This window comes from Barbatula barbatula (assembly GCF_947034865.1).
Source record: "Barbatula barbatula genome assembly, chromosome: 22".
Lineage (NCBI taxonomy): Eukaryota > Metazoa > Chordata > Actinopteri > Cypriniformes > Nemacheilidae > Barbatula > Barbatula barbatula.
Window position 1 is genome coordinate 31656 of NC_136785.1, and position 18345 is coordinate 50000.

Below are 18345 nucleotides of genomic sequence, written 5' to 3' on the forward strand. Positions count from 1 at the left end.
CATAATGCATCCTTTTTTGCCCGAATAAAAAAAAGTGAGAGAAACAAATCAAGGTGTTGAGGAGCAGGAAGAGGGAGAGCCAGATGAGTCAGTGGAGGTTGGAGAGAGAGCATGTGATTAAAGTAAGGGCTCTCTGACACAGAGAGGGAAATTCCAGAGGGTGATGAGCATGAAGAAGAGGGTGAGGAGGAAGAAAATATACAGGGACAGAGAGGGGAACAGCCAGAGGGACAGAAAATGGATCCATGTGGATCAAGTACTGCACCATCAGGTTTGTGATGAAGAAGGTCTTTAGTATTTGCAAAAAAGTGCAATGATAATTTCCTTGTTGGCCTACTGTGTGTCCTTAAAATGGTCCTTTCTGCTGTAAATTCCTTTTTGTGACAATATGACTCTAATGTTTATTTTTTTAAGTAAATACTTGGCTTATAAATTGAAATACATGTCGATATACATGCATACGTCATTAAATGTGTGTTTACTGTACATCTTTCTACAGATATCAGCAAGTCCAAGAATGATGTACCAGTCTTGCCCTGCCATCTTGAATATTTTCCCAACCACTTTGATGGGGGACAGAAAACGGAGCTTCAGGCCAAACTGGTATAATCCAGCATTGTTATGCCAAGTTAAGTGTGGACTCAACTGTCCACAATAGGAAATGGCACATTGTTGTACCCTGGATGCATTTTTTATTTTTTATGGCCCTACCTCTTATGCACCTGCACTCACTCTTGCACTACTGTACAAAATAAATGTTTATATGATTGTAAAGTAAAATAAAGTTTGTAATCTTTTAATATCATTTGTTGCAATTTTTTTAATGTGCCCCTCTGGTTAAACACTGGCCCCTCCTTGGCCCCCCTAGTAAATTTTGTCTAGAACCGCCACTGATGCTCAGAGAGTGAGATGTTGAGGTTATACACTCATTTTGAGGTAATTTACCCGAGTAAACCACGTTACCTTCCTTCTATAAATGACCGGGTGAGCAACACAGCGGCTGAGTTGAGAAGGGGAGGCCGCAGACTTGGAGCAGGCAGATCTACAGCCAGGAGAGTTTACGTCCCTGTTTTTCCTTATGCATCCAGTACGGGGAGGCTGTACAGTGTGACCTTTCAGAACAGACAAAAGGTATAAAGAAGTGATATGACTAAGAGTGGTATAGCAATAGCTCATTTTATTGTTGTTAACCAATCCTGCCACGTTGCTCCATTTATTATTTTTAAATGATTAGCTAAGGGGTTATTCTTCATTTAATTATTAATACGTAAAGTTTATATCATTTATATAACTTTTTTTTGTGCTTATTTTTCAGCGAGCAGGAGCATTGACATGTGGATTTCAACAATTAAAAAGAAGTCAAGGGGAATCATCATTATGAGTCAGGTCAAGTTAACAAAAAGTTGTCTTTTTATTCTAAGATGGTTAAATGGCCCTTACAATTTTGAGAAAGGGTGTACTGTTTTTCATGGTTTTGTAGCTGTATGACAATCAGTAGTGAAACTCACAACAGATATTTTATTAATGGTCCATGATTACAATATGTCTGATGGGCTAAATCTGTTTAATATCTAGATATAATTCAATTTACAACAATACTGTATGCAGGAGATTGCGTGATATGTATGAAAACATATGGCGAATATAAGCTAGAAGAGAGACAGTAGCCTAGATCATACGTGCATAGTTTTAAATTCACAAAAACACTTTGATTAAATTGTTTCTTAATATCAATAAATGTATGTATTAATACCCACAGTGAATATACAGATATTTTAATCCGTAGTGCAGATTACACTGTCTATTTTATATCTTAAAGTAGGTTTAAATTTTTAATTCACAAAAAACTATGGACGGGATGTGATGTCCCGTATATATCCCTACTGGACGCAACAGCAATCACGGGTCCGTAGAACTGCATGGGCCGGACATGTGCCTGCTGCAGCCTCCCCATATTACGGAGCCCCTTCGTGGACTTGGTGATGGAAAAAATATGAGAGGAAAGAAAAAAATATTTGTTAAAGCTTTTGCATTATTTCGCTCAAAGGTGGTCTCGCCTGGGGTGCAATTCAATGTAGAACCGCCACTGTGTGACGTCACACAGATATCCTGTAGTACGGACCCTGCGAGGTTGGAGAAAAATAACATGCCCTGCAAATCCGTGGCCACGGTTTTGTCATTCGTTCCCTCGGTTGATTTCTGAAATCTGTACCCACAAATAAATTCATAAACTGTTCTCGCTTTTGATTCAATAAAAATGTAAAGACATATTTTAGGACCAGTTTGTTTGTTTATGTAAAAATACAGCATTCGTTTACTTTACAGAAAGTTATGAAACATTTTTAACAGACTTCAACGTAAAATGTTATCTAATATCAACAACTATATCAAGAAAAGTAATAAATAGGCTAATTATGATTTTTGCCATAATGGCGCGAGCCGTAAAGTAAATGTTCTTTGTGAAACGTTGTTTTTCTATTCCAATATTAAAGGGTTTCTCTTCAATATCACATGGACTTTTCTGCATGGAGAATAACATATGATTGCAAATAAAGCCTAATCAATGTTATAACAAATAGCAGAAAATCTAAAAGCCAGTCGAAAGGGAACCGCTAAATGCAGGGCTGTGCTTCAATGTTTCTCGCATGGAGCTCACTTATTATTTATTGATTATGAAATTGGCTATGAAAATACAATTAAGAGAGAATTAATAAATAAATTTTCAATGCATTTATTTAATTATTTGATTCGTTATTGGATTATTATCTTGAATCTAGTTTCTATAAATTCTCATTTCGATAATCAATTTCTATAAATGCAATATAATTCAAGAATATTTTATAACGACATTTAAATGTAAGACATTACATTTTTTAAAGTTTTGCTAAACTGTTGGAACTGTGGGAATGGATGGTGAAAGCCTGATCACAGTTTAAATATTTGTGGTACGGATTAAAAAAAATGAACGGTACTATTTACAACAGGCTACTGAGGGCACAGATTGGAAACTCGTGGGTATGGTTTATCAATCTTTTTTATTATCAACAAAAATAATTCTTTACAAACATTTATGGTTTATTGATCTCTGGACAGGATTTGTCGGATCTGAAGTCCTCATCTGTGATACGGAGAGGCTGCGCTAGGTCCTCAAGATGGCGCCAACGACAAAAAGGTCTTGAATATCTAATAAAGATATATTTAACACTAGTCATATACAATCCTATAAAACTTCACAAAATATGTATTTTATAAAAGCTTCTTCTTCTAATAATCATACACGAACGAAGCTTCTCACTCCATATTAATACAAAAGTAACAAACGTTAATTTGTGTCTCATATGTTTGGTGGATTTACTCAGGAATGAGTTGTGCTCTTTTTCTGTTTGTTTTTAACCATGCCCAGGAATGGTGGACACTGTAACTTGTTTTCCAGGAATGACGACAGTCTAATACAGAGAGTCTGTTGTGGCCGCTGTTGTTGTTGTTGTTGTGTCAGATGCGGAGTGACATCGAATCTCAGGCCGCAGTCGTCGGGCAGTGTGGAGGCAGCGGTGTGACGCTGAATCGGCTCTGTGGTGTGAATTTCCACCGTTTCTCCATTCACAAGTGATCGATTCACGGGTAGTAAAACAAATACTTCATCCCACGAACTGCACCTGTTGCGGAAAAACCAGCAAAACTCTCCCGCGTCTCCTGCAAAGAATCAACAGAAACATGAACGAGTCGCACTAACGGCATTAAATGAGGTGTTGCTTCATACCCTTACGAAAACTAAGCAGGGTTTAAAACAACAAAAACATAGTTACTGTCATAAAAACCATGGTTACCACAAACTATAGCTAAAACACGCTTCCTCTAAAGGTTTTGCCTGCAGTAATGAATGCACGCTACTGCAATGCGCTGGGGTTATATTGATCCACCGACGCGCACATTGTGAGTAAACATTTCCTTAACTTTTGTCAAACACACAACAGTGAAGACTGAGATGCATACGTACCAGCGTCTGAGTCTCTGAATCGGATAGTGAGTTTTTGTTGTCTGATAAGAATCTGTCTGTAAGCGAGCACAGTGCAGGTCAACACACACTCCGACGGCGGCTCAACGTCTCCGGACAATTCCGTGAGAATCTTATCTTTATCCAAACACTCAGTCCTGCTGTGTCCTTCAGCCACGAGCACGAGCACGAGAGAACACAGAGATCCGCACAGCAGCCAGAGTGAAGCCACGGGTGACATGATGAATGTGTTCAGGGTCTGAAGCTCCGCGGATCTGTCGATTCCATCTGTGGAGAAGGCGGATAAATCCAGAAGCGCACAGAGTTCACAGAGAGCGCTTCTGCAAAAAGCCTTTTACTGACTGCGCAACAGCCCCCGTCACGCAGCGCACGCGCACGCACACGCACAGAGCATTACACACTTTAACCTGTGGTCACAGTCAATCAGTACTTAGCAGCTGATCACAGTGAGCAGAAAATGTGTTTTCATTTGGAGTTCAAGCGAGTTCATTCGAATAGATCGCACAATCAGAAGATAAACGCTTTTGCGGTGAAATGATGAGATCACATGGTAACTTCACAAAAGATTCGTTTATTAAAACGTTATGCTGCTGATACATTTGATATAAAACCACAGTGGAACAAACTGACTAAAAACAACATCATGCATGTAAAAGTGTTGGCTGGCCATTCTCATTCCTGCTTTACGAGGTTTAAAAGGTTAGAAATGAGAAAGTTATATTAAACATGAAACAGAAGAGATTCGGTGAACAAAAACAACATGGAAAAAAATTGCAAATATTTCAACACAGCCAAAATGTTCCAACACCATCAAACCCAGTCCCACAGAGAAACAAGTCCACATAACAAACAGACTAGTAAAAAGCAATATCAACCATGTCAGAGGATTTATTTCCATGTGAATCTTTCATTTGGTGTTTAGAGGGCGGAACGACTTTGGCAGAGCCACAACACACAGCTGCTGGCCAATGAAATCAGGTCAGACCTCAACCATTAAATGCTCAAGTTAAAAACGATTTGGGCTTGAAACAAATTCGTAAAACAAAGGTTCATTGTGCTTTTCTGAGAAAAAAAACTGGCCTAGATGAGGAATTTAGATCTTCTGAGAACGCTAAAATGGTATTTTTCCACTTTCAATCACACCCTTAAAACCCACGAAAGCCAAGAGTTTGTATTCATAATGTTTCTGTCTGACTTCCAAACCGCAGCAGCAGCAAATATAACATGTCAAGGCATTTGAATAAATCCTGTTTTCAGCCAAGCCAATAATCTAAAAAGCTTTTTATAACTGTGTTTCAGTAGCTCTATGCTGGTGTTCGCATGGGTCAGTGTGACCCATGAGAGGGGCGGAGGGTTTTAGGAAGGGGTCATGACCTCAGGCTCCTGCGTGTCTTCTCCGGGGTCACAGCCACACTCACGGGCCATGCTCACAGAAGACACCACCAAACTGCTCCAGTCATCCACGTAGACGAACGGAAGAATATCATGAGCGGTGGTCTCACAGCACTGCAAAAAGAGAAAAAGCAGTGGTGAGCTTCACCCTAAATGCTGCAGAAATACTAGAGTAAAGGCCATTGAGGTTCAGATTCCAGTAGAAGCTTTAATCGTAATGCACACACGTGCGCTGAGAGAACAGGACAGATCAACTGCCAGCGTACGCTAGGAGGAAACTTCAAGGTCATGAATTTGATTTCTAGGGAAACATTAACCACACATCAAAATGTTTGTGTGAAATGTAACGTAGCGTTTGGAAGGGACGTTCTAGATTGGATTTATGCTCTGCCGGTGTTACCTGTGTGGGGGAACTTGTGTTCTCAGAACAGTGATTCAAGCAGCATGATTTGCACCAAGTGAAGGTAAACGTCTCAGGATAAACCATCCAGCCGTCCCAGCCCAAATCTGACACAAACATAAACAAGAGAGCAGCTGATTTTTGTGAAATGAATTCACTGCTAAAAAAGGACTTTTTTTCTTGTCTTGATTTCCATTACAAATCTAAAGATTCTTGAATCAAGATGCATTTTCTTGATGAGCAAAATGACATGTCTTGTTTTTAGACAAAAAAATATGAAATTTCAGTGAATTTGTGCTTAAAACAAGCAAACAAATCTGCCAATGGGGTAAGAAAAATCATCTTGAATTTAGTGACCAAGAAAAATGTAAACCTTAATTCAAGATTCTTTTTCTTACCCGATTGGCAGATTTGTTTGCTCATCAATAACTTTTAGACGTTTCTACTGAAAGTAATTTTTTGCAGTCTAAATGATATTTGAAAGAAATACAAACACAAAGAATAACTGGAATCACAGCAAAAACGTCTACATGCGTTACAGAAAACATCATGAACTTGAATGTGCATTTGAGCACTCCAATGAAACTTCACACGAACGAAGTGAGATTGCAGAGTGAAAATTTGCTAGAAACCAGACTCAACATGTCAATAATGCGTAACTCTACTGGTCATGTAATAACAGATGTTTAAGACGTGGTTTACTTTCTAGAAAATAACCATCATCTCATGAGAGTAATGCCGGCAATGCAATGCAAACAACAAATTATATATCAAAACTTAAGTTTGGAGAGACGTGTTTGATTTCACTTTTTTCAGTATAATTCATGAAATGTCAATTGTAAGTAAGTCTTCACAATGCAAGGCTTCTTTCGGGATCATTATTTTAACGCTCACCCTTGATGAATATCTGCGAGGAATGTTTGCAACACTTTTGCTGTGTCGTGTTTCCAGATCCCTCAGGGAATGTTGAGTTAACTGATGAAGAAACAACAAACACATCAATGTAAAGCAAAGACAGTGTCGGAGGAATTTACACCCAATCTACCTGCTGAGGATGAGACGGCGTCTTTCCACTGCGCACGCAGATGTTTCATCTCAGACACCGAGACACGCGGCTCCTGCTGAAGATTCAGAGATTCCAGAAGAATTTTCCTGATTTCCACTTCCTCTCTCCATCTGCCAAATAACATCAGAAATCACCTGTTACTTTAGGGTTTATAGGTAAACAGTGATGTCATGTGCATGCGTCACGTTTTCAGTGGACTGGAAGAAGCAGGTGTTTTTACATCTGTATAACACACCAGCTTGTTTTTGGAACATGTGGTACGTTTACAAATAAAGTGTTTGAAATATTGTAGGTTAAATCCAGATTTCTGAAAACGTTTGGTCTGGGAAACGCGATCAGTGTGCGTGTGTGTGTGTGTTCCCAAATGAAAGAACAGTATGTGTTAGTGACCGGTCACCTTCATGCTCAACACATAAGAATCCAAAAATAAGCTTTGAGCTTCAGGTTTCACAGCAGTTAAAAGCTCGACATAACTCCCAATGACTGTGCTGTTCAATGACATTAAAACCTCCTGACTAATACTGACATCATCATGAAAGATCTTACCTGTGAGCTTCGGCAGCAGGACGCAAAACAAACATGTTCCCGAGAGGAAAGGCCAGAAGAACCACCACGGCACACAGCATCACGCACATGTCTGCAAACTGGTCTCTCTCGACGTGAACGAGAAGAAGCTCTGACTGGACAGAAGGAATGAATGTTGTTTGTTGCAGCCTGGGAAAGCTGCGTTTTATCTACGTTAGCCGGGCTCGGCCTTGAAATACTTTACACTGTTTTCACGTCGAGCAAACGGAGGGTGTTGAACTGGAGATGAGATAAATGAAGAGAATAAAGGCTCCGTTGAGGAAAACATGAGTGAATTCTTCTTCGTTTCATTTTGTACGGACACATGGTAGCAAAGATGATAAGACCAAATCTGCAGGTGCATGGACGACAAATAAAGAGGAAGATGAGAAATGTCAACAACAGTGGAACAAAAAATGAATTCACCAAACCAAAAATGAAGAGCAATGCTCTATAAAGGCCATGAACTGCATCAGAAATGATCAACGAAAGCTTTGATTAAATGACGTCTCTGGAAAGGAATGTAAATGACATGAAACACACGTCAAGACAAGTTTTTCAAACTATGTGAACTTTCATTTACACCAACACCTGCATTCATTCTTTCCTTCAGCTTTTCACTTCTGTCTCATCTGAAAAACAAAGATACAAATTTACTTTGACCTGGGATGAACTTGTGAATCAAAGGAATCAAGTGTGTGTGTGTGACCTTGACTCCCACCTGTCAGGAGAAATCCCAGCAGCCGTCTGTGAATGAAGCTCATTCTCAGCAAATCACCTTCTGCTCAATAAAGACGTCGTATAGTTTCACAAGCTGATATTTATAGATATTTCATCATCATCATCATCATCATCATCCACATGTGTAGTTAGCAGTAGCTGTACTTCAAGCCTGCCAAGGGTGTGTACAATACCAGTAAATCACTTCAGTGTGACAAGTTCACTAATAAACAATCAGGAAATAAAAATGATGTTTTTTACACTTACTACATAAAGATACAACAACAACATCGGTTATTAAAAGATAACCTACATTGGTGTTAGGAAATGATTTCCTTATCTTTTTCCAGGTTTACAGCCTGGCTCGACCTGACGTTACCCCTCACAGTGTTTCCAAACAACATTCAAGCCACCCTGATCCAAAACATACAATAACACAAAGAATTCAAAGCCTTAAAATGATTACTAGTGAACACACAGTAAATGACCTCTGACCCCGAGGTAAATCTGAGCTGCAATACTGTTAATCCTAATCCATCCGTGATCATGTGACCCTAATCATATCTCCATCAGTCTCAGTCCGTATCACGTTCACGGACAAAACATGATCTCTGTGCTGCTCATGCAGACAAACTGATGTGGTGAGTTCTTGTTTTAAATGATATGTTACACATGGATCTATTTTGCCGCATTTTACATAGTTTACTTGCATATATATATATAGTATGTGCAGAGATGGTAAGTAACGAAGTACAAATACTTTTTTTTGGTATCTGTACTTTACTTCACTATTTATTTTTCCCACAACTTTTCACTTTCACTTCTTATACTTTTAACCAAATATCTGGACTTTCTACTTCTTACATTTTCAAACCAGACTTGTTACTTTAATCTGTATTATTTTTTGTCATGCGCGCTGTTTTTAAACAAGAAGCCTGTTGGTTTATCGGTTTTTAGGTGATTCATTTCTAATCACCCATGGCCATATATTCGGGAGATGTTTTAAATTGTCGGTGTTAAAAATTCTTGTCATAAGCAAAGTCAATGTTTTCCGTAATTATAGTCTATTTTCTATGTTTGCTAAGTCTGTAATGTTATCATGAATTCATATTTTGCTAGCGTGTTAGTTAGATGTTGTTCATTGTTCACACTTCGCATCTTTTTTGACCAGAAAAAGAACACACACACATACACTCACCGGCAAACACACACAATAACTTAATGTAGTGTTGCTTGCCTGTTATCTGTTGTTAAGTTTTTCCCTCCAATTTTTTCAGTTTTGTTAAAGGGATGTTGCTAGTGCTGTTCGTGCTGTTGGCACACACTTTAATATTCAGTCTTTAGCACAAATTGTTTAAGCCAGCGAATAGGATTATCTAGAAAGTTGCCAATTTGAGCAGTAATGATTTATAATATTTTCACTAGGCCTATTAATCTGTCATCTGGTAAACTAGGTGAGGTGTGAATTATAATGATACTTTCACTCTTGTTTGCATTTCAGTATAATTAACAATGTAACTCACTTTTGTCTGCCTGTGTTCTCTATAGCAGTTGTTCATGGATACAGGCTAAAGCAGGTAGTAGTAATGGCTACTTTTTACTTAAGTATATTTTAGAGCACATACTTTTTTACTTTTACTTGAGGAAAAAATTAAGTCAGTACTTCAACTTTTACCAGAGTATTTTTAAACATGAGTATCTGTACTTCTACTTAAGTAAGGGATGTGTGTACTTTTGCCATCTCTGAGTATGTGTACATTGATGTGAAGCTCGCTGTAAACAGTGTGTGTGTGTGTGTTCAGGGAAATGGGATGCAGAGTCACTAAATCAAACAAACAGCAGCGGATGGAACGTGAGCGAGGTGTGTAAATCTTCAGATCAGTGACTTTATAAAACACAACGTTCACATTTAAAAGAGCTGTCTCTCTCCATCTGTCTTTCTCTCTTATATCTTTTGTGGCGGTCGTCTCAGTTCCAGGTAATTGTCTCTCAGTTGGAGGAAATGTTATTATTGCTGCGGTGAATCTGAATGATTGAATGTGTTTTCTCTCTGTGTCTGAAGCGTCACACACAGGGGTCACAGGTGAGGCACGCACGCACGCACGCACACACACACACACACGCAGGTTTATCTGTGAATGTGATGAAAGTCAAGAGATGTTCAGCCGCTCTGTTTCTCTGCAGCCATGCGAGCAGCTCTTCTCATCCAGCGCTGGTACCGTCAGTATGTGGCACGGCTGGAGATGAGACGCCGCTGTTCCTGGAACATCTTTCAGTCTATAGAATATTCTGGAGAACAGGATCATATCAAGGTGAGGACAACACTGATACTCATATGAACAAGAGTCAAACCCTGAGATCAGACACGAATTGATAAAGTTTTACCTGCCTGCCAGGTGAAACAAATCCCAGAATCTGGAGTGAAGGAGGAATCCGTGCTCAGTTAGTTCTCATTATTCCTGCCTGTGGCATTTGTCTTTACAGCTTTACAACTTCTTTGGTTGTCTGATGGATCATTTCACACCTGCCAGCAGCCAAAGTAAGAAACTCACAAGGTCATCTTCAGCTCTGATCTTACTCGTACAGTACGCACAACTCCAAGTCTCGCTGTTTTGTGTGTCTTCTCAGAAAAGTTGATCTCTCACATATTTCATGAGAGTGATGCATTTCAGGAGATGGAGTTGGAGAGATATTTCTCTTCTAAAAACATTGAGGTTCCAGATGTTTACTCTGGACCTCATCTTACATTCCCACTGACCATCTCTAATGTCACGGTGCTCGTGGAGGCCTTCAAAAACAAACAAGTAAATACGACAAAAGCTTTGGTGTGTTCGTGTTTATGAATCTGCCAGAATCAGCGTGTGTGTGTAACTGTAGATGTGTTTTCAGAAGCTTCACGCTCATTACGTGCTGCGGCTGCTGGAGAAAACACTGATGCTCCTGCGCTTTCTGCCCAACATCAATCACGTGTCCACCTGCAAATACAAAGAAATCACCATCTGCGGTGAAAACACACACACCTGAACACACACACACGAACACACACAGTCAGTTAGATGTTTTATATGGTTGTGTTTTGTTTTACCCAGGAGATCTGCACGGACATCTGGAAGATTTGCTGTTGATCTTCTACAAAGTGTGTCCATTTTACGCCCACAATTCTGCACTAGGTTTTGAGAATGGCCAATAACAGCTGTGTGTTTTCTCTTCATAACTAGAACGGTTTTCCTTCAGCGGAGACGCCGTACGTTTTTAACGGAGACTTTGTCGACCGAGGGAAAGAATCCATCGAGATTCTGCTGGTACTGTTTGCCTTTCAGCTGCTGTATCCACATGATGTTCATCTAAACAGAGGAAACCATGAAGATCACATTGTAAACTTGAGGTGAAATGCACACAAACACGTGATGATGAAGGTTTAGGGTTCATGTCGAAACATGTTTGTTTCTTACAGATATGGCTTCACAAAAGAAGTACTGGGAAAATATCGGGTGAGATCACACACACACACACACATATGCACGTCTGGTTTATTATCTCCATGGGAGATTGGTCCCTGCGGTGACACGAGTCCCCATAAAGTGGTGTGTATTTAAAGTCCCAGGGATATAAAAGCAAGACCACACACACACACACACACACACAGGATTGACATCACATGAAAGATGAAGAGTAATGATATCATCCTCACAGGTTCATGGGAAACAGATTCTCCGACTCCTGCAGAAGATCTTCAGCTGGTTGCCGCTGGTGACGGTAATAGATCACAAAGTTTTGATTCTACACGGAGGGATTTCAGACAAGACCGATCTGAACCTGATCGCCAAACTGGACAGACAGCGGGTACCTTTCCCACCTCTATCTGTTCTGTCTGTCTCCATGCTCGCTCGCTCGCTCACTCTGTTTGTTTTCAGTTTGTTTCGGCGTTCAGGCCCATGCGGGGTGAAGCGTCTGTCAGGCAGGAGGAAGCAGAGAGAGATGATGGAGGAGATGGGCGGAGGAGAGTTCAGTCTCTCTCTTACGGTACAGCTGTACGACTCAGACCCGATCTCCCGCGTCATTCACTGCACTCTGCGTCCAGACGAGAGGTTGGATCCGTGGAGGAGGAACTGAGCGAGAGACGTCGTCTGGCGGGTCTCAGTCTGACGTCAGAACAGGGTTCTGCTAAAGTTCTGCAGACAGACGCATGGAAGCAGGTGATAGTTCACTTCACTTCAACACAGACACAGAAAGTACCGATGAGTCCAAAACAACACTGTGAATGTGTAGGTGCGGTTACATTAACATTGAGTCATTTAGCAGACGCTTTTATCCAAAGAGACTTACAGAGAGTTTAGGGAGCAATAAGTGATATGTGATAAAAGAGCAATAATACAATAGGTGCTAATACAAAGATACTAGTTTCAACAAAAGCCAGACACTACCTTTTGAGAGAAGTGTTTTTCCTCTGTCATTTGTCTGTCAAGTATTCACAGAACTAGTTTTTTGAAGGATGTGAGAGATTTAGTTGATCGGACCGAGTTACGGTTACTAAAGAAACCATCCATCTCATAAAGCAGATGTGTCCAATCCAGTCCTTCAGAGTTTATCTCCATTCAAACACTAACTTTCACATTTGTTTCTGTTTCTGATACTCTCTGTCACAGTTTAACATCTGAAGGAATCCGCTGGCCTTTACACACATGTACTGTGGTGGTACAGGCAGCCAGTGCTGATGATATGATTTGATGTTCATACGTGTGCCATCATGGCATTGAATCTTAGCTTTGATAAAGTGCCGTGATGTCTTGTTAGCTTCAGATGGCGTTGACATGACGACGGGCAGTGTCACTGGGATATGCGCCACTATCATATCTGTCGTCCAAAAGAGAAGAGTGAATGATATGGCACATACAAACACCCTATAATCACACTACTGAGAATTGACATTTCACTCATTGTGTAAATGCTCAGAGGTTTTGCCAGAGCGTTTGAAACACACACAGACCAAATAAAGAAAGTCCGTAAATTACATGTTTAAAAAAAACATGTTTCACACTTGAGGGACACGAATGAAAGTGGGCCGCTGTCCGAACCCCCGAAGTCTATAGAGCTTCAGTCCCCATCTCGCTGCACACCGGGGAGAGATCCTCTTCTCTTCTTTTGTTGCTTACACATTTAACCGCTATTGTCACTCCCCAGATAGTGGATGTCCTTTGGAGCGACCCGATGGCTCAGAACGGATGCGTCCCCAATGAGGTTCGAGGGGGCGGCTGTTACTGGGGGCCGGACATCACACAAAAAGTGCTGGACAGACACAAACTGCAGCTGCTGATCAGATCACACGAGTGCAAACAAGAGGGTTACGAGTTCTGCCACAACCGCAGGGTGAGATTTCACCTGACAGAAGATTTCTCATGTTCATCCAGAGAGGTTTTAGTGGAATCATTTCTGTCGTGTGTTTGCAGGTACTGACGATATTTTCAGCCTCAAATTATTATGACGTGGGCAGTAACAGAGGCGCTTACATACATTTGGGTCCTGACCACATTCCTCATTTTAAACCGTTTCAGGCCAGCCAGACAACCCGAGAGCTGACGCTCAGACAGAGGTGAACACACACACCACAGAAATCATGCTTCTGATCTGTCAGGTTTATAACACTCGTGTGTGTGTGTGTGTGTGTGTGTGTAGTGTGGGGCGAACGGAACGCTCTGCCTTACAGGCTCTGAGGATGCTGCTGTTCACACACAAATCTGAACTGATGCGAGAGTTTCATCAGCATGACCTGCAGCACACAGGTGTACAACCAGCTAAGAATCATGCTGACAGAAAGCATTTTACACTTCAAGATGAACAGACTTCCACACTGCTTTGGTTCACATCTTACCTGTCTGTTTTGAAAGGTCTGATCTCTTTGAGGAATTGGGTAGTTGCCATGGAGACGGTTCTGCATCTGAGTCTCCCGTGGAGGGTTCTGAGATCTCAGCTGGTCTCCAGCACTCAGGATGGGATGCTGAACTATGACGATTGGTTCAACCAGCTGTCCATAACACAGCTCAATGCTAAAGTAATGCAGACACAAGTTCACAAGCAGCGCATACACAGTCATATCACACAAACAATGATATCAAACAAATATAAAAATCATGAAAACACAGAATTATGTATAAGCACAATTTAACATTGGCGAACTGTTACCTGGCAGAACAAAATCCTTCATCCGTGTTCTGATTAAGCTGTACAGTGAGTGATAATACAACGGCATCTTGTGGTTCAATAACACAAATTTTGCATAAAATGAGAGGAGGAAAAAGAAAACACTGAATTCCATACGAGGTGTGTCTCACTATTGACAGATTCCCAACACGAGTCTGCTGGAGATCCTTTACAAACATCATTCAAACCTAGAGACCATCTTCAGAATGATTGACACGGATCACTCAGGTAATCTCATCAGTTATTTTTCTCAAATTGTTCTCTGTGCACATATAGTATATGAACAAGTGACCCTATGAGCCTTGACAATAAGGGCTGAATATTTTATTACAAAGAGAAAGATTATGCAAAGTGTGTTTTGTAATCACGATTAACAGTAAAAAAACAGAATGTTTTAAAGTGATACTTCACCCAAAAATCTGTCATCATTTACTGACCTTCGAGTTGTTCCAAATCTGCTCTGATGAACACAGAGAAAGATGTTGGGAAGAATGCTTATAACTACTATGGGGGTCAATATCTGTCTGGTTATAAGCATTCTTCCCAATATATTTCTGTGTTCATCAGAACAAACCGATTTGGAACAACTCGAAGTTGAGTAAATGATGACAGAATTGGATGTGTTTAGGTCTGATCTCATTTGAGGAGTTTCATCAGACGTGGAAGCTGTTAAGCTCTCACCTACAGACCAACATCTCTGATAAAGCCATCTCAGAACTGGCCGAGAGCATTGACTTCAACAAGGATGGAAGCATCGACATCAATGAGTTCATGGAAGCCTTTCGACTGGTGGAACAATCTAGAGCAGAGAGGAAACCATCAGACAAACACTAACAACAACACCTGTCCGACGGCACTCGTTTATCGCAGCTACAGTCCCACAACATCACTCATTACTGCTCTAGTCAACACATTGTAAACCGCATTCTGACCTTATGACCTGTCAAAATAAGTTTCTATTCAATTCATCACACAAACTCAAATAGATACAAAAGAAAACTTTATTCATCAATGAGAGACATATGTGCTTAATATTCAGCTGTCAGGCAAACAATGATAATCATATGACACTGTAAAGAGAAATGTGCCACAACAGCAGAAAATCAACAATTCTCTGATCACAATGCACAGCAGTTCTTCAGTGATGTGAACAGACAGAACTACATCATCCCCTTCACACGCGAGACTCTGTGTGTGTGTGTGTGTGTGTGTGTGTATCAGCTGAGTTTGCTGCTGCGTGTGTGAATCCCATCATGCAGTTGGTCTTCAATCATCTTGATGTCGTCCAGATCATCTTTTATGACGCAGATCAGGTGACTCAGACCCTCCTGCTGCTGCTTCAGGTGCTGAAAGACAACTGACAGATGTTACACAATTATAACACACACACAAACACACACGCACCGGTTGTATGTCTTGCCTGTTTGATTTCTCGCAGCAGGTCGACATCCACTCGATAGCGCTCCTCTGAACGTACAGCTCCAAAATGATTCTGCATTCGAATCTGAGACATGAGCTCATTCAACCGGCCCTAACATCAGTGAGATCAACAGTGTGAGGTTTCATTTCATTTGATATTTGCACTGTAGCAAAAGTCGCTTTAGGTTTGGTTAAGTGTATTTCATGAATATATTTGATCTGTATGAGCAGAACCCAAACTGCTGTGTCAAACACAATACAACCATTCATCATGACTCAGGTTTGCAGTGACGCCTGAAGAGTTTGGGTGTTAAACGTGATGTCAGTGTGAAACTGTAGTGTGTTCACACCTTGAACTGCGTTGGTGCGTTCAGCTCAGACTGAATTGTTTCTAACTGAACTCTCAGATGCTCTTCATCTAGCTGAATGGCATAACCGCTCTTCCTCTGAACCTCCTGTTTGATCAACACCTAAAACACACCCACTGAAGGTATTGAGTTGGCTCTGGCAGAGATAGCGTTCAGCTAACAGATATGAAGTGAAATCAAGAAAAGCTTCTAAACCTGTAATACTCTGTGTGACAGATCCATCAGCTTGCGTTTGTACTGTGTGATTTTGGCTGCGGTTGTGGCCTGATTCACCTGAAGCTCACTGATGTCATTCGAGATGATCTGAGAAACGAGAGAGAAACGGATAAGAACCAGCAACAAACCATCAATACTTTAGCTTTCGTGTGTGAGCATCTCACGTCCACTCTAGTCTGGTGCTGTTTGGTCATCTGGTCTTGAATCTTTAATCTTCGCAGGAGTTCTTTAAAGCCCACCATAGGTACTGGAATTAACCTGAAGAGAAGCATCACATGACTGATTATCACATGTGTATATATATAATATTAAAGGACCAGTCAGTAATATCTTGCGCTGAGGTTGTGAATTGCAACCAACAGACTCACTCCACCGCCCTCCCTCCCTTTCCAAGCATTACAACAGCTGACACAACATGGTGACCCCGGTGTATGTAGATAGAAGTATATTCATTATGTACAGTCTTTATCCACCTCTGAAGGTAAAGTTATGTATATTATATTGCATTCCTGCCAATAGATTCTCCAAAAAAGTAAACAACGGTCATTTAACTTAACTGAAGATACATAAACACAGACGCACTTCTCTGGATCAGGATTGTCCACTTTAGCTTGTTCCCAGATGATGGGGTCCACACCTGCACACAAAAACACATCCTCAGTCTGTGTATGTGTGTGTGTGTATACACTCTGAGATTGTGTGTGGGGACCTTAACCTGAATGCACACCTACTCCTGGGGACCCGTGTCACTGTGGGGACCAAAACTGAGGTCCTCACGGCCACAAAAGCTTATAAATTGTACAGAACGATGATTTTTGAAAAGATCGAAAAGTTCAAAACGTTTTCTAGGATCTTTAGGTTTAGGGGATAAAATATACAGTTTGTACAGTGTACAACTCATTACGCCTATGGACTGTCCCCACAAAGATAATAAACCAGACATGTGTGTGTGTGTGCGTGCGTGTATGTGCATGTATACATCCTTGTTTGGTTTGTAACACAGTGATCTATTATTTGACTGGTCCTCACTACATACAAAGTGTCATAAATCAGTCAAATCATGTTTTACTTGCAGAGCTGTCAAATGGATTTTCTTAAAGAAAGGCATGTGTGCTGGGTTTAAGGACAGAATATATCATGAGCGAGTACCTGCGGGTGAGTTCTGCAGCAGTTGTTTGAGTTGTGTTGCGGTCAGTGCGGTTCTGCTGACGGTCATTACGACACCGAGCTGCTGAAGCTGAGATTTCACATTCATCTGCTCCATGCAATTATACAGAGTCGATGCTGGAACCCGCTTAGACGTGCCGTTAGGAGAACGCTCAACCAAATAAACGATCACCTCCGTCCTGCACACACACACACACACACACAGCTGTAACAAACAGAAAACAAGTTCTCACCCTGTGACTTATGAGGATGATGATGGAAGTCTCACTGGTCATCAGGTAACGCTCGCACACCCTCCACATTCACGCTGAGCATTTGATTTCCTCCCAGGACTTTATGTAGAGACTCGACCAACTGCTGCTGCTGAGAGCGAACATCTGATTCCTTCTTACTGAGAGCCAGAGCCACTAACCCATCTTCATCTTTCGTTTCAGGAACACAGCTGTAGCCCACCGCCTGTCACACACACACACACAAAGAGAGTACGGTATCAGGCACGAGTGATAAGTATAGCACAAACAATCAAGATGGGCAATCTTATATTTGAACACTTAGAAGTCAAATTGAAATGTTGAGTTGTGGGCTGTGTAATTTGTCATAAAAAAGGAAGATGATCTGTCTGGTTTTTATGTATATGTATATACATATACATATATGTAACCGTCTAAGCAAAAATGATTAATCATATTTACACAAATCATGGAACACGTGGCATTATTGTGCTTTCTGTTCATGCATCACAAATCCATCATTGAATTTCCTTTGTGTTCATTAAATGAAGTACAATCAAGTAAATGTAGCACATGACTCCACACTTCTG

At 40.8% G+C, this 18345-nt stretch overlaps 4 protein-coding genes across 5 annotated transcripts in view; 1 reads left to right on the plus strand and 3 right to left on the minus strand.

Annotated features, from left to right (window-relative positions):
- Positions 1 to 3016: 3016 nt before the first annotated feature.
- On the minus strand, positions 3017 to 4447 carry gsdf (gonadal somatic cell derived factor). Of its 2 annotated transcripts, XM_079486026.1 has the most exons (3): positions 3998 to 4402; positions 3356 to 3693; positions 3017 to 3183 (listed from the first exon to the last, which is right to left on the minus strand). In XM_079486026.1, the coding sequence occupies exons 1-2, from the start codon at positions 4233 to 4235 to the stop codon at positions 3356 to 3358; spliced, it is 576 nt and encodes a 191-aa protein (XP_079342152.1). In that variant the 5' UTR covers positions 4236 to 4402; the 3' UTR covers positions 3017 to 3183. The 2 variants fall into 2 exon arrangements, with proteins under 2 accessions (XP_079342152.1, XP_079342151.1); XM_079486025.1 differs by having other exon boundaries at positions 3017 to 3693; positions 3998 to 4447.
- Positions 4448 to 4567: 120 nt separating this feature from the next.
- On the minus strand, positions 4568 to 8676 carry LOC306911836 (uncharacterized protein). Its single transcript, XM_079487513.1, has 9 exons — positions 8471 to 8676; positions 8159 to 8329; positions 8029 to 8069; positions 7643 to 7789; positions 7420 to 7553; positions 6853 to 6983; positions 6702 to 6782; positions 5808 to 5914; positions 4568 to 5521 (listed from the first exon to the last, which is right to left on the minus strand). Exons 3-9 carry the CDS (start codon positions 8032 to 8034, stop codon positions 5372 to 5374), a joined length of 756 nt encoding a protein of 251 aa, XP_079343639.1. The 5' UTR covers positions 8035 to 8069; positions 8159 to 8329; positions 8471 to 8676; the 3' UTR covers positions 4568 to 5371.
- A 52-nt stretch (positions 8677 to 8728) lies between these two features.
- On the plus strand, positions 8729 to 17431 carry ppef2b (protein phosphatase with EF-hand domain 2b). The gene is made up of 18 exons (XM_079485817.1): positions 8729 to 8798; positions 9706 to 9734; positions 9960 to 10020; positions 10323 to 10469; positions 10642 to 10696; positions 10786 to 10961; positions 11047 to 11161; positions 11247 to 11293; positions 11376 to 11542; positions 11612 to 11648; positions 11851 to 12000; positions 12072 to 12353; positions 13339 to 13524; positions 13605 to 13747; positions 13831 to 13937; positions 14043 to 14206; positions 14496 to 14583; positions 14984 to 17431. Exons 3-18 carry the CDS (start codon positions 9964 to 9966, stop codon positions 15187 to 15189), a joined length of 2127 nt encoding a protein of 708 aa, XP_079341943.1. The 5' UTR covers positions 8729 to 8798; positions 9706 to 9734; positions 9960 to 9963; the 3' UTR covers positions 15190 to 17431.
- The window catches only part of nup54 (nucleoporin 54), a 10672-nt gene continuing 7667 nt past the window's right edge, over positions 15341 to 18345 (minus strand). The window contains exons 6-13 of the mRNA XM_079485818.1: positions 17794 to 17981; positions 17508 to 17704; positions 16941 to 16995; positions 16523 to 16616; positions 16338 to 16445; positions 16125 to 16244; positions 15776 to 15886; positions 15341 to 15701 (exon numbers count right to left, since the gene is read on the minus strand). Coding sequence (XP_079341944.1) covers positions 15573 to 15701; positions 15776 to 15886; positions 16125 to 16244; positions 16338 to 16445; positions 16523 to 16616; positions 16941 to 16995; positions 17508 to 17704; positions 17794 to 17981 — 1002 coding nt within the window. The 3' untranslated portion in view covers positions 15341 to 15572. The remainder of the gene's footprint in view (positions 15702 to 15775; positions 15887 to 16124; positions 16245 to 16337; positions 16446 to 16522; positions 16617 to 16940; positions 16996 to 17507; positions 17705 to 17793; positions 17982 to 18345) is intronic.

Excerpts from the sequence above, each read along its gene's own strand:
- gsdf (XM_079486025.1), bottom strand. The coding sequence starts at position 4,235 with ATGTCACCCGTGGCTTCACTCTGGCTGCTGTGCGGATCTCTGTGTTCT. Across the intron at positions 3,694-3,997 it reads ATTCAGAGACTCAGACGCTG|GAGACGCGGGAGAGTTTTGC; the intron begins GTACGTATGCAT and ends GATTCTTTGCAG.
- LOC306911836 (XM_079487513.1), bottom strand. Across the intron at positions 6,984-7,419 it reads CCTGCTGCCGAAGCTCACAG|ATGGAGAGAGGAAGTGGAAA; the intron begins GTAAGATCTTTC and ends GTTATTTGGCAG. Across the intron at positions 5,522-5,807 it reads ACACAAGTTCCCCCACACAG|TGCTGTGAGACCACCGCTCA; the intron begins GTAACACCGGCA and ends CTCTTTTTGCAG.
- ppef2b (XM_079485817.1), top strand. The coding sequence starts at position 9,964 with ATGGGATGCAGAGTCACTAAATCAAACAAACAGCAGCGGATGGAACGT. Across the intron at positions 10,697-10,785 it reads CACACCTGCCAGCAGCCAAA|AAAAGTTGATCTCTCACATA; the intron begins GTAAGAAACTCA and ends GTGTCTTCTCAG. Across the intron at positions 13,748-13,830 it reads GAGCTGACGCTCAGACAGAG|TGTGGGGCGAACGGAACGCT; the intron begins GTGAACACACAC and ends GTGTGTGTGTAG.